This window comes from Hypanus sabinus, chromosome 6 (genome assembly GCF_030144855.1).
Source record: "Hypanus sabinus isolate sHypSab1 chromosome 6, sHypSab1.hap1, whole genome shotgun sequence".
Taxonomy (NCBI): domain Eukaryota; kingdom Metazoa; phylum Chordata; class Chondrichthyes; order Myliobatiformes; family Dasyatidae; genus Hypanus; species Hypanus sabinus.
The window spans coordinates 103,187,732-103,203,002 of NC_082711.1; the positions used below are offsets into that span (position 1 = coordinate 103,187,732).

Sequence of the window (15,271 nt, forward strand, 5' to 3'; positions counted from 1 at the left end):
TTATTTATCAGAAAAAAAACTTTTGATATCCTCTTTATTGGCTAGTTTTCCTTCTTATTTCCTCCTTTTCTCTTATTTTTTAGTTGCTTTTTAAAAGCTTTCCAATTCTCTAACATTCTACTAATGTTTTCTCTATCATATGCTCTCTCTTTTGCTTTTATGTTATCTTTGACTGCATCTGACTGTACCAGCCTATGTCCTATCACCGTGGTTCCCATTCCCCTGCCAAACTAGTTTAAACTCTCCCAGGCAGCTCTGGAAAACAAAACTTGGTTCCCAGCAATAGAGAAGACTTTGAAGCACGATTTGATTTCAAGCCAAGGTAAAAGTAACTTCAGGCTTCCACAATCAGTTGAATGACTGCTACAATCTTCACTTCCACTCAGATAAAGAGATCAAACTAACAAGTACCCTGACCACTCTGTCACCAGTGAACTAGATGTGGAATGTCTAGGCTCAAAACTAGCAGTCCACTGTACTGCCAGCCTCAACATACTCAAAAAGGCCCAGTTAGCGTGAAGAGAGCTAAATTTAGGAATTTCCAATCTAAGCAGGCTGTTTTGACATAACTACACAAGAATTCACTCATAGTTGCACAAAACACAAGAACCAGTAGGTTAGATAGCATTACTGACAAAAATTAACTGCATCTTGAAATTCCATTTTTACTAAATGCATCCTTAAAATTTCAAACAAATTACATCCTGTTCATCTCCACTCACATTTATGCCCTGGTTAAATTTGTCCTCAGCAGAACTAAGTAATGCATTGGATTCTTCATCTGGAAAACCGAAAAACTCTTCATCACTTGGTGCATCAAATATATCCGCCAAAAACTTTGGTATCTGTGAACATAATGAAGAAAGTAAGATCAAATGTGAGAAATTTATCTAGCGTACAGGATTTTAAAACCTTAACAAACAAAATTGAAAATGTTTCATTCCAGCAATCTGGAGAGCTCAACAAAGTTAGCAAAATTAAATCTCTATGGTCAACCAAGACCTTTTTGAATAGCACAACAGATAGGAGAGGCCAAGCAGTAAACGAAAGCAAGAGCAGACATTGATCTTAAGCTGTAGATTATCTGGAAAGAACTAAGAGCATAAAGATAGAATCAAAATAACAAAAGAGTTTAAATACAGGCCACTTTAAATTACTGAAAATTGGAGCAGGGATTAAAAAGGCTACAATAGAGTTCAAACAAGGAAATAAAAGACTAAATACAGAGATAATAGAGTGGGAATATAGCTATCGGTACATCAGATAAGCGCAAGACCGTGCTGAAAGATGAACAAAGTGGAATAAGTACAGATGCAGCACCCAAAGATATCAGAGTGGCAACTAGTGGAGTGGTTGTGGGGAAAAAGGTCGTTACGCCTACATACAAAGACAGGAATCGAAAGGTTGAGTATGGTGCAAATAATGCTCTGAGTTGCATCTATTTCAGTACAAGTATTGTAGGTAAAGCTGAACATAAATTCAGACATGGAATGAGCACGTTGTAATGAGACTTGGATTCAGGGAAGGCAGGACTGGCAGCTCACTGTTCCCAGGTTCCATTGTTTTAGATGTGTTAGATCGAGAGGCATTAAAGAGGGAGGAAAGGCATTACTAGTTAGGGAAAATGCCATAGCAGTTCTGAGACAGTCCCCTTGATCCCTTGCCTCCTTACTTTCTCAATAAGCCTTGCATGGGGTACCTTATCAAATGCCTTGCTGAAATAAATATACACTACATCTTCTGCTCTACCTTCATCAATGTGTTTAGTCACATCCTCAAAAAATTCAATCAGGCTGGTAAGGCATGACCTGCCTTTTACAAAGCCATGCTGACTTCCTAATCATATTATGCCTCTGCAAATGTTCATAAATCCTGCCTCTCAGGATCTTCCCCATCAACTTACCAACCACTGAAGTAAGAAACACTGGCCTGTAGTGATGTGCTACACACAGCGCTGAAATAATGACACGCAGTCAGTAAGTCATTTCGAGACTAGTTTATTCAAACTTTGCGGCGCTGGCATTAAATCCCTAGCACCCACCCTCTCTGGGCAGAAATGACCTCAGAGGTACATTATCAAAGTCTCCCCCCGTGCGCTAGCTATTTGTGAGCCAGTTCGCCTACACAAAAAGTGGGTCGCCACATAACCCCGCCCCCCCCAGAACCAGCAATACACCCACCAATGTCCACATTCTGGATCAGCCTCTGTTTGAGAGGTCTGCCTCTGCGCCATGGTGCCTGAACCTTGACTGGCTGCGCCAAGTCCACATAGGCTGGTTTGAGTTGGTCCACTGTGAAAACCTCCTCTCTCCCCCCAATGTCCAGAACGTACCTGGACCCGTTGTTGTTGATCACCTTGAATGGCCCCTCGTAAACACAACTGTAGCGGTGCCCGGTGTCCGTCCGTGCTGTGAACTTGGTACGGGGGCCAGGTTGCTGAGCCTTTCGCGCAGCCTGTCCAAGACTGTTGCGGGTTCTTCCTCTTGCCCCCTTGGGGCTGGTATGAACTCTCCCGGGACGGCCAGGGGTGCGCTGTACACCAACTTGGCCGACGAGGCGTGCAGATCCTCTTTGGGCGCTGAGCGAATTCCAAGCAGGACCCAGGGAAGCTCGTCCACCCAGTTAGGTCCTCTCAGAAAGGACATGAGAGCCGACTTCAAGTGACGGTGGAAACGTTCCACTAGTCCGTTCGACTGTGGGTGGTAGGCAGTTGTGTGGTGCAGCTGCATTCCCAACAGGCTGGCCACAACCGACCACAAGCTGGAGGTGAACTGGGCACTTCCATTGGAGGTAATGTGGGCTGGTACCCTGAAGCATGCTACCAAAGTTGCGCTCAGTGCTCGGTTGCAGGAATCGGCAGATGTGTCGGTGAGCGGGACCGACTCTGGCCACCTCGTGAACCGGTCTGCCATTGTTAGGACGTACCGCGCTCCTGATAGGGGGCCCACGATATCCACATGAATGTGGACGAACCTCCGGTGGGTGGGTTCAAACTGCTGCGGCGGAGCTTTAGTGTTCCGCTGCACCTTGGCTGTTTGGCACTGTGTGCACATTCTGGCACATTCACTGACCTGCTTGTGAAGTCCGTGCCACGTGAACTTGCTGGAGACCAGCCGGATGATTGTCCTGATAGATAGGTGCGCCAAACCATGTATGGAGTCGAAAACTCGCCGCCTCCAGGCTGCTGGGACGATGGGGCCGGTAGCCACGTCGCATAGGAGGGTCCCCTCATCTGGGCCTACAAGAGAGTCCTACAGCTGCAAACCCGAGACTGCGGTCCTGTAGCTGGGCATCTCGTCGTCTGCCTGCTGCGCCTCCGCCAGTGCTGCATAGCCCACCCCCAGGGACAGGGCCTGGACAGCTGGTTTGGAGAGTGCGTCCACCACGACGTTGTCCTTTCCCGAGACATGCTGGATGTCCGTCATGTACTCGGAGATGTAGGACAGATGTCGCTGCTGGCGAGCCAACCAGGGATCAGACACCTTCGTGAACGCGAAGGTCAACGGTTTGTGGTCCGTGAACGCAGTGAACGGCCTGCCTTCTAAGAAGTACCTGAAATGCTGGACTGCCAGATACAGTGCCAACAGCTCCCAGTCGAAAGCACTGTACTTGAGTTCGGGTGGTCGTAGGTGCTTGCTGAAGAATGCCAGGGATTGCCAGCGCCCCTCGATGAGCTGCTCCAGCACCCCACCGACTGCTGTGTCGGATGCGTCCACCGTGAGGGTGGTCGGAACGTCTGTTCTGGGGTGCACCAGCATCGCGGCATCTGCCAAGGCTTCCTTGGCTTTAACGAAAGCGGCTGCGGCTTCCTTGTCCCAAGTAATGTCCTTGCCTTTCCCCGACATCAGGGTGTACAAAGGGCGCATGATATGGGCTGCTGAGGGGAGGAAACCGTAGTAGAAGTTCACCATACCAATGAACTCCTGCAGGCCTTTGACCGTGTTGGGCCGGGCAAAGTGGCGGATCGCATCTACCTTGGCGGGCAGAGGTGTTTCCCCATCTTTGGTAATCCTGTGGCCCAGGAAGTCGATGGTATCGAGACCGAACTGGCATTTGGCTGGGTTGATCGTGAGGCCAAAATCACTCAGGCGGGAGTAAAGCTGGCGGAGGTGGGACAGATGCTCCTGGCGACAACTGCTGGCTACAAGGATGTCCTCCAAATAGATGAACGCAAAGTCCAGGTCGCGTCCCACCGTGTCCATTAGCCGCTGGAACGTCTGTGCGGCATTCTTCAGGCCGAACGGCATTCGGAGGAACTTGAACAGGCCAAACGGGGTGATGAGTGCTGTTTTGGGGATGTCTTCAGGGTGTACCGGGATTTGATGGTATCCCTAGATGAGGTCTACTTTGGAAAAGATTCTTGCCCTGTGCAGGTTTGCTGCAAAGTCCTGTATGTGTGGCACAGGGTAGCGGTCTGGAGTGGTAGCCTTGTTCAGTCTGCGGTAGTCACCACATGGTCTCCAACCCCCAGCTGCTTTGGGCACCATGTGCAGGGGGGAGGCCCATGGGCTGTTCGACCTCCGTACGATCCCCAATTCCTCCATCGCCAGGTGGAGCTTTTCCGAGGGGAGCCTTCGTGCGCGGGTGTGGAGGGGTGATCCCTGAGTCGGAATGTGGTGCTGTACCCCGTGTCTGGGCATGGTAGCCATGAACTGCGGTGCCAGGATCAAAAGTCTGCCAGGATTCTGGTAAATTTGTTGTTCGACAGCGTGATGGAGTCCAGGTGTGGGGGCGGCAACTTGGCTTCACCCAGGGAGTATGTCTGGAAAGTTTTGGCATGTAGCAGTTTTTTCCCTTGCAAGTCGACCAGCAGGCTGTGAGCTCGCAAGAAGTCCACCCCCAGGAGTGGTTGGGCCACCGCGGCCAGTGTGAAGTCCCACATGAACCAGCTGGTGCCGGACTGCAGCTGCACTGTGCGGGTGCCGTAGGTCTGTATCCTGCTGCCGTTCGCAGCCCTCAGGGTGGGTCCTGGCTTCCTGTTGCGGGTGTTGTACCCCGTTGGGGGCAAGACGCTGATCTCTGCTCTAGTGTCGACCAAGAAGCGGCGTCCCGACTGTTTGTCCCAGACGTACAAGAGGCTGTCCTGGTGGCCAGCCGCCATAGTCATTAGCGGCAGCTGGCCCTTGCAGGGCGGGCGACAACGGCGGGCTTTTGTGCCCCACAGCTGGTGGTAGAAACACTACTGTTCACTGTCCTCCTCACTCCTGCCTCTGTGTTGTGTGTGACCCCCCTGCCAGGCCTGGTCTGGTCTGCTGTTGTGCTCGTGGCCTGGTAATCTGACCGACAGATGCCATGCTCTCCCTCTTGACTTTCCACAGCACGTCCGCCCGGGCCGCCACCTTCCAGGGGTCGCTGAAATCTGCGTCAGCCAGCAGCAGATGTATGTCCTCGGGCAGTGGCTCTAGGAACGCTTGCTCGAACATGAGGCAGGGCTTGTGTCCGTCAGCCAGGGCCAGCATCTCGTTCATCAATGCTGACGGCAGTCTGTCTCCCAAACCGTCCAGGTGAAGCAGGCTGGCACCTCGCTCATGCCGTCAGAGGCCAAAGGTCTCAATGAGCAGCGCTTTGAATGCTTCATATTTGCCTTCTTCTGGGGGTGACTGTATGAAATCCGCAACCTGGGCACCCGTCTGCTGGTCAAGGGCGCTCACCACGTGGTAGTAACGTGTGGAATCAGAGGAAATCTGCCGAATCTGGAACTGGGCTTTTGCTTTGCAAAACCACACCCATGGTCGCGGCGTCCAGAAACTCGGCAGTTTTAGCGAAACTGCGTGAACAGATGAAGAGTCGGTCATCTTTGGTCCAAATCCCATTTGGATTGTCAGGGTCACCAATGTAGCGATGTGCTACACACAGCGCTGAAATAACGACACGCAGTCGGTAAGTCGTTTTGAGACTAGTTTATTCAAACTTTGCGGCGCTGGCATTTAATCCCTAGCGCCCGCCCTCTCCGGGCGGAAATGACGTCAGAGGTGCATTACCAAAGTCTCTCCCCGTGAGCTGGCTATTTGTGAGCTGGTTCGCCTGCGCAGAAAGTGGGTCGCCACAGGCCTATAATTTCCTGGGCTATCTCTACTCCCTTTCTTGAATAAATGAACAACATCTGCAACCCTCCAGTTCTCTGGAACCTCTCCCGTCCCCATTGATGATGCAAAGATCATCGCCAGAGGCTCAGAAATCTCGTCCCTCGCCTCCCACAGTAGCCTGGAGTACATCTCATCCGGTCCCAGTGACTTAACCAACTTGATGCTTTCCAAAAGCTCCAGCACACCCTCTTCCTTAATATCTACATGCTCAAGCTTTTCAGTCCGCTGTGTCATCCCTACAATCGCCAACATGAGTGAGTCTGCAGATGCTGGAAATAAATAAAAACACAAAATGCTGGCAGAACGCAGCAGGCCAGACAGCATCTATGGGAGGAGGTAGTGACAACATTTCAGGCCTTCATCAGGAGTGCAGTAACAAAATCGCCAATTTCCTTTTCCATAGTGAATACTGAAACAAAGTGTTCAATAATACCTCTGCTATCTCCTCCGGTTCCATAGACACTTTTCCACTGTCACAGTTGATTGGTCCTATTCTCTCATGTCTTATCCTCTTGCTCATCACATCCTTGTAGAATGCCTGGGGGTTTTCCTTAATCCTGTCCGCCAAGGCCTTTTTATGGCCCCTTCTGGCTCTCCTAATTTCTTTCTTAAGCTCCTTACTGCTAGCCTTATAATTTTCCAGATCTCTATCATTAGCTAGCTTCTTCAACCTTTCATAAGCTCCTTTTCTCTTCTTGACTAGATTTACAACAGCCTTTGTACACCACAGTTCCTGTACCCTACAATCCTTTCCCTGTCTTATTGGAATGTACCTATGCAGAACTCTACACAAATATCCCCTGAACTTTTGCCACATTTCTTCTGTACATTTCCCTGTTCCCAATTTATGCTTCCAAGTTCCTGCCTGATAGCCTCATATTTCCCCTTACTCCAATTAACACTTTCCTAACTTGTCTATTCCTATCCCTCTCCAATGCTATGGTAAAGGAGATAGAATTGTGATCACTTTCGCCAAAATGCTCTCCCACTGAGAGATACAGAAGTATTTGGATAGACAGCGACTGTTTAGGGATAACCAACATGGCTTTGTGCACGTTAGGGCATGTCTAACTAATCTTATAAATTTTCGAGGTTACCAGGAATGTTGATGAAGGAAAACCAGTGGATATTGTCTATATAGACCTTAGCAAGGCCTTTGACAAGGTCCTGCTTGGGAGGTTGGCCAAGGCTCAGTTATTTGGTATTCAGGATGAGGTAGTAACTGGATTCAACATTGGCTTCAAGGAAAAAGCCAGGATGGTTGCTTCTCTGACTGGAGGCCCGAGACGAGTGCTGTGTCGTGGGGATCGTTATTGGGTCCACTGTTGCTTGTCATCTATATCAATGATCTGGATGATAATGTGATAAATTGGATCTGCAAGTGTGTGGACGACACCAAAAGAGGGGGCACAGTGGGCAATGAGGAATGCTATCACGACTTGCAGAAGGATCTGGATAGGCTGAAAAGATGGCTGATGGAATTTAATGTGGACAACTGCCAGGTGTAGCACTTCAGGAGGACCAACCAGGGTAAATCTTGCACAATGAATGGTATGGTACTGAGAAGAGGGTAGAACAAAGGGATTTGGGAATATATACATAATTTCTTGAAAGTGGCATCAAAGGTTCATAAACAAAAACTCTTGGCACATTGGCCTTCATAAATCAATGTAGTGAGTACAGGAGCTGGGATGTTGATGTTGTACAAGACGTTGGTGAGGCCTAATTTGGAGTACTGTGTGCAGTTCTCATCGCCTACCTACAGTAAAGATATCAACAAGATTGAAAGTTCACAAGGATATTGCCTGGACTTAAGGATATGAGCTATAAGGAAAGGATGAATAGGTTGGAACTTCTTTCTCTAAAGCATAGGAAACTGACAGGAAATTTGATAGATGTATACAAAATTATGAGGGGTATAGATAGCGTAAACAAGCAGGATTTTTTCAGAGGGTGGTGAGTGGAATAAGCTGAACAGTGGAAGTGGAAATGATGGATCCAGGTTTAAATTTCAACATTTCAAATAAGTTCAGTTAAGTGTACAGATGAGAGGATACAGAGTGCTATGGTCCAGGTGTAGGTTGACAGGGATAGGCAGTATAGTAGTTCAGCACATACGAGATGAGACAAAGGCCCTAGTTCTGTGCAGAAGTGCTCTATGACTTGGCAGAAGAAACTGTGATAAATGATATGGTCTGGTAGCCATCACGTGGAGGCAGCTCATGTCATTACTTGACAACTCAAAAGCATCGCAACAATGAGAAAGAATCTTCGTTCAGAAAAAGAGAATGGACACTTTATCTGATGAGGAGAGGCTGGAAGCTGGACAAACTACATATATATCAGATAGTATTTAAAAGACCAAAAGGAGACTTCATTGAAACATATCACCCCAAGAAGTCTTGATGTTGGTCTTGGCTAGAATCAATCCTGTCTAAGCAAGGACTTTGACCCACTGCAATTTGCCTATTGCCACAATAGGTCTACACTGGATCTCAAAAACAGAAAACTACGGGTTCTGGTGAGAGGATCATTTTCACACCTAGATTTTAAAAGTGGTGTTTGGGGCCACTGCTGTTTTTAATTTACATTAACGATCTGGAAAAGCACTTAACAAATAAACTCGTAAAGTGTGCTGATGACACAAAATTAGAGGGATGGGCTGATAATCTGGATTAGGGTAGATACATGATAGATTAAATTTAATATAAATAAATGTGAAATATAACATACAAGTAGAAATATTAGATATAAATATACAATGGGAGGGTTTAAGTTAGAAAGTGCACCGCATGAGAAGGATTTGGATGTCCTGACAGACATCGCTATCAACATCTAGACAATGCACAGAAGCAATTAGGAAGGCTAATATAATGTTGGGCTATTTAATGTGCTCAGTGGAGTTCAAGTCCAGAGATAATCTCCTTAAGCTGAATAATTTCCGACAGATGTAAAGGCACTGTAGAGTTCAGAGAAGGGTGACTAGACTCATTCCAGGTCTGCAGAGTATGAGCTATGAAGAGAATGAAAGAATTAAATCTTTTTAGCCTAAGTATGCGTAAAATGACAGTGGACATGATAGAGATGTTCAAAATCATCAGGGGTATAAGTAAGGCGGATGCCAGCAGCTACTTCAAAATTAATCTATCAAGGACATGGGACCATAGGTGGAGACTGTTTAAAGGAATTTTTCAGACTGACATCAGAAAGCATTTCTTTACACAGCGAGTTGTGGACACATGAAACAAATTATCTAGCTGTGTTGTTGAGAAATTTTCAAATTTGAGCTCGTGATGTTGTTGTTAATGCAAACTGACCGGAATCTGCAAGTGAAGAAATCAAGGTCCCAATTGCACAAGGAGGTTTTGAAGCCAAGATCTTGAAGCTTATTAATTTGTTTTGAGATGAATGTCGAGCTGTAGTCAATAGACAGCATCCTGATGTATGCACCTTTGCTGTCCAGATGCTCTAGGCTTGTGTGAAGAGCCAATGAGATGGTATCTGCTGTGGACCCGTGGCTCCAGTAGGCAAACTGGAGAGGATCCAAGTCGTTTCTCGGACAGGAGTTGATACTCGTCATCAATAACCACTCAAAACACTTCAACACTCAAGACAACACAAACACGAGGAAATCTGCAGATGCTGGAAATGCAGGCAACACACACTAAATGCTGGTGGAATGCAGCAGACCAGGCAGCATTTATGAAACGTCGACTGTACGTCTTCCTATAGGTGCTGCCTGGCCTGCTGCGTTCTACAAGCATTTTGTGTGTGTTGCAACAATCAAGACAAGATGGTATGATGTTTAATATTCTGGGCATTATTTGCTTGTTTTATTTTGCTGTTTGTGCTTTGGTTGTTTGAACAGGTTCCACGGAGTTTCTTTCTTTCGTGGCTGTCTGAAGGAAGACCAGTCTTGGGGTTGTATTCTATATACATACCTTGATAAATGTACTTTGAATTTTTGACTTTGATCCTGTTGATGCAAATGCTACTCTTTGATAGTAATTGAGGCAGGCTACCACGTTCTTCTTAAGCATCGGTATAATCGAAGCCTGCTTGAAGCAGGGGGCTACCTCCCAACTGCTGAAGTGAGAGGTTAAAGATCTCAGTGAACACTCTAGCCAGTTGATCAGCACAGTTCTTTAGTACTTGGCTATCTGAGCTGGATGACTTTCAGGGATTCGCCCTCAGAAACTGAAATCATAGGATCACCAGGGGCTGTGGGAGTTGGTGGTGGTTCCACCATGTTTTGACAAGTCAAAGCAAGGACAGAAAGCATTGAGCTCATCTGGAAGCCAAGCCCTGTGGTCACCCACATTGCTTGATTTTACTTTATAAAAAGGTGATGTTTAAACAGTAGTTGAGCCCTGTGTTGATTTAAGTTTAGTCCAGAATTGCCACTTCACCTGTGAGATGGCATTCTGGAGATCGTACCTGGACCTTTTATAATTTTCTTGGTCACTAGACTTGAATGCCTCTAACTGAGGGCCCTCAGGTTACTAATCTCATGGTTTATCCAGGGAAGATTCGGGAAGACTCTGAATGATCTTGTGGGCACACACTCATCTACAAATGTTTTAATAAAGTCTGTTGCAACCATGGTGTATTCATTCAGATCTACAGACGAGTCCTTGAACAGGGCCCTGTCCACCGCAATCGAAGCAATCCCATAGCTGCTCTTCTGCCCCCTGCAACCAACCCTTTGTTGTCTTAATCTCTGGGGCTTTCTACTTTAGCCTCTGCTTGTATGCAGAGAGAGACAGCCAAGTGATCAGATTTACTGAAATGTGATCAGGACATGGAAATGTCGGCACCTTATCTTAGTGTAACAGTGTCCTGGGAACCCTGGTGCTACAAGTTATAAGCTGATAGTAATTGGACAGGGTTTTCTTCAAACTAGCCTGGTTGAATTACATGACTATGATTTGAAATGCGTCAGGATGGACTGTTTCTTGTTTGGAGATGGCATCATGTAATATCTCAAGCACTTGACTATAGTTGACCGCTCGTGGTTACGTAAGATGCAGTCAGGATTATGGAATTTACTCAGTAAATAGAACTGACAGCATTTGACCATTAGGTGTTCAAAGTGGGGGAAACATGAGTTTCTATGAAACACACACCTCCATCTTTTACCCTTACTGAATCAGCAGTTTGGTCAATCAAAGATATTGAGAAGCCTATGGGTCTGATTGCCATACCTGCCAGGATGGGAGTAAGCCATGTCTCATTCATACACAGAACGTAACTATACCTCATTTCCCTCTGATACAGATATCTTGCCCTCAGATCCTCAATTCTGTTCTCCAGTAACTGCATATTTGCTAACAAGATGCTGGGTAGAGAGGAGGTCTCACCCCTGTGTTTCAGACTGGCTTGGAGGTCCCGCACCTCCCTCCCCCCAGCCTCCTGCCTCACCTTCAACCATTGCAATGAATCTTCAGAAGGCTGTGAAATCTGTACATCATTAAGTTGATTTAAAAGTACATTTCTTCAAGGGAAAGTACACACTGCAGATTGCAGTGAGAGTAATCCAAAAGAGATATATTTAGAAACATTGTACATATCCCATACAATGTCGCCATGGATCACTGGCGCCATCTTCTATCTTAGTATAACAGTGGTCTAGTGTGTTGGGACTTCTGATGCTCAGGTTATATTCTAATGGTTAATTGGACAGGGTGTACCTATTTCCGAAATTAAGTGAATTTAAAATTAAGCAGCATGGCTCAAGCTCAGTCGGAATTGTTCTAAAATAATGCAACTAATTTGCTTGTTTAATGTAAACACTATCTATTACTAAAAACAAAATCTCCTTTACTACACCTGATAGAGGTGTATAAGATGATGAGAGGGCACAATTTTAAGGTGCTGGGAAGTAGATACAGAGATGTCCGGGGTAAGTTACGTGTGTGTTTTTTTAACACGGAGAGTGGTGAGTGCGTGGAATGGGCTGCTGGCGATGGTGGTGGAGGTGGATACAATAGGGTCTTTTAAGTGACTCCTGGACAGGTATATGGAGCTCAGAAAAAGAGGGCTATGGGTAATCCTAGGTAATTTCTCAGGTAAGGACATGTTCAGCACAGTTTTGTGGGCTGAAGGGCTTGTATCTTGCTGTAGGCTTTCTATGTTTCTATTATATTTTAGGCTACACCAGAACCAAGTCACTGGCTGAAAATCTGTTAGCCCTTTTCCCTTAAGGCATCTTTTTTTCCCCGAAAATATTCTTTGGCTTAAATTAATTGAATACCTCCAATACCTTATTCTCTTCCTATACTGGCCCAATCCATTCTGTTTAAGGTCATTGCTTCAATTTCAGTTCAATCCATTTTGCTTCAATTCAGAATATAATTATGTATCAAGTGGCGTTGTGAAAATGTCAAATTCTACCAAGCAACACACACAAAATGCTGGTGGAATGCAGCAGGCCAGGCAGCATCTATAGGGAGAAGCACTGTCGACGTTTCAGGCCGAGACCCCAAATTAAACTGCATCAGCACATGTTTTGATCTGCCCCTAGTCACAATGACCAATTCTTGATGCATGTTCTTCAGCTTTTCTTGGATCTACCCCTTTTCCCCCACAGGACCTTGCATGCCATCATCAGGCAGGCAAGGACATCAAGAGTTCTTGAAATGTGGCCGTACCATTTCCACCATCTCTCAGCATAGGTTACAATTTCAGAGTACATTTATTATCAAAACTTGTATGCCATATACAACCTTGAGATTCATCTTTTTGCAGCCAGCGACAAAACTGAGAGGGAAAAAAAGCTTCCATGAAAAGTCCCACGCCACAAAGACTGCCAAACAAGTCGTACGAAGGACAAAGAAAGTAAACAGACAATGCACAGAACGTGAATCAGAGTTTCCGAAAGTGAGTCCCGCAGCCACGGAACCAGTTCAGCACTGAGGCAAGTGACCATGACGGGATAAAATTTCTTCTATGACTTCCAACTTGCCACATCCTAAAACATCATATTCCAAGCTTACTTTTAAGCATCAGTGTCTTACCCCAATTGAAACTTCCCAGATAGAACCACAGAATACACCAGCCAAGTCAGAAAGCTAATGAAATTCTGATCCACAGCAATAATTGACTGAACATTTTAAGAAATTCTGAAAAAAAAATTCTTAAGTGGCAGGGGTTGAATTCCTGCACACACTCTGCTGTAGTGGTCTTCATTTCTAACTGGCTTTTGCCAAACTCGTTTTGTTTTAGGGGGATCTGGTCATGTCACTGCTTTGCATCATTGGAGTAGGTTTGAAATCGAGCTATGAGCACACATTTGACAGACAGACATGCAGATCTATCTTAATGTTTGAGCATGGAACTTAGTGAGTGACTTCCTCGACTAAGTCAGAATATTGACAAAACTGAAGTTAAACAAGGAATAGCAATCACGGAAATATAAAAGCAGGAAGTGCTCTAATCACATTCAGGTTATGCAGCCTCTGCTTGCAATCCACAAATGCTGCCTGATCTATTGTGCCTTTTCAGCATTTTCTGGTTATTTTTCAGATTTCCAGCACCTGCAGTTTTTCCTTTTATTTGCACCCACCAGTAGTATACTAAGGAAAAAGTCTAATTTCATAGAACATTTAACCAAATTCTGAACAACTAAATTATTAAGTCGTTTATACATAGCTCCACTTACATGTTTAAACTGTCCACATTCATTCCCAATATCAGTATCTTCAAAACCCATAAATTCTTCATCATCACTCTCTGCATTAAAGATGTCTGTAACCATTTTTGACATCTATAAAATGTGGGAAAAAAGTCAACTATTAAATGTTAAACATAATAATGTAAAAATAATTGCAAAAGCGCTAATAAAAGAGGCTTAATGTAATTATGGTCGTAATTGAGTATTAAGCAAAATGGTATTACTAAGGGAAAATATTGCAAACATTAGTTTCCTTCCTGTTGTGTTGTGTTTATGTTTAGCGTAAACAAAGATCCAAACACACGACTACTGCGTCATGTTGTTGATGACTGTGAAAGAGCACCGAAGAATGACAACGTCGTGACGGTTATAATTATTAAATTGCAAATAGGTCGTTATGAAGAATTCAGTAACTTTTGCAGCTCTTCAGATTGCTCCGCCTATTCAGTAGGAAAACTCTTAATAACACGTGTCACTATTATGCAGAGTTCTCTTGGGTCTAAAACTTTACTTTAACGTATTCACGTTCTGCTTTATGCGAGAAACCGTGGTTTTAAACTGGAAGCCAAGCTCGGTGGGATTTCTGACACTCCAGCACCGGCCGATACCGGAGAAAAATGAACTTTTAAGATATTTCGCGCCATCCGATTCCACGCCAGCGTTATGTAGCCGGTTGAGAGTGGGAAGTGGGGAGGAAGAGTCACTCACCAGGCCGGGGGGCTGCGCCATGCCGCAGGTTAAACGTCCCGGCACCGGGACCGGGACCCGGAGCGCTCGCCGACTCGGGACAATGGAACCCCGCGCTGCAACCGGGCCAGCCCCGCAGGGGAGCCCGCCGCTCCGGCCTCACTCCCCGCACCGGCCCCCGTCCTCCTCCCATCACCTGAACACACCTACGCACAGTTCCCCGCCGTGGCTGTCCTTTTGCGCACTTTACTAACCGGTGACTTCGAAAGTCTTGAGTAACCTTCCACTTCCCAAGTCATCCCCCCCCCCGTTCCGCAGATGGTATCGGCCATCAATTTAGAAAGGCGCCGCATCTTTTGGCGCGAAAAGCTGCGCTCGGCTTCGGGCTGTAGGAAGTAAAGTTCAAAGTGCAAAATGAGGTTCGGAGTACATGTGTGTCAGCGCACATGCAAGCCCGAGATTCCTCTTTTCCCCGTCGGTGTGCTGAGCGGATCTATAAAACAGTCAGTGTGAACAGGATCAGCGAACAACAAACTGTGCAATTGCAGATATAAATAAATAAGCAAGGGGAGCATGAAATAACAAGACAAAGAGTCCTTAAAATGAGATCATTGGTTGTGGGAACACCAGAAATAGAATGAGTGCGGTTATCCCTTTTTGTTCAAGATTGAGTACTATCTGTTCTTGAACCTGGTGGTGTGAGTCCTGAGGCACCTGTACCTTCTACCTGATGGCAAAAGCAAGAAAAGAGCATGGCCTTGATGGTGAGGATCTTTGATAAAGGATGCTGTTTTCTACAGCAACATTTAATGTAGATGTGCTCAAT

At 45.9% G+C, this 15,271-nt stretch overlaps 1 protein-coding gene across 2 annotated transcripts in view; it reads right to left on the minus strand.

Annotated features, from left to right (window-relative positions):
* The window catches only part of LOC132395725 (cell division cycle-associated 7-like protein), a 30,861-nt gene extending 16,057 nt beyond the window's left edge, over nt 1-14,804 (minus strand). The window contains exons 1-3 of one of the 2 annotated variants that reach the window (XM_059972677.1): nt 14,700-14,804; nt 13,747-13,851; nt 723-845 (exon numbers count right to left, since the gene is read on the minus strand). In XM_059972677.1, coding sequence (XP_059828660.1) covers nt 723-845; nt 13,747-13,851; nt 14,700-14,798 — 327 coding nt within the window. In that variant the 5' untranslated portion in view covers nt 14,799-14,804. Of the gene's footprint in view, nt 1-722; nt 846-13,746; nt 13,852-14,466; nt 14,679-14,699 lie in introns of those variants that run through there. The other variant, XM_059972678.1, reaches the window with a different exon arrangement.
* Between the last annotated feature and the right edge of the window lie 467 nt (nt 14,805-15,271).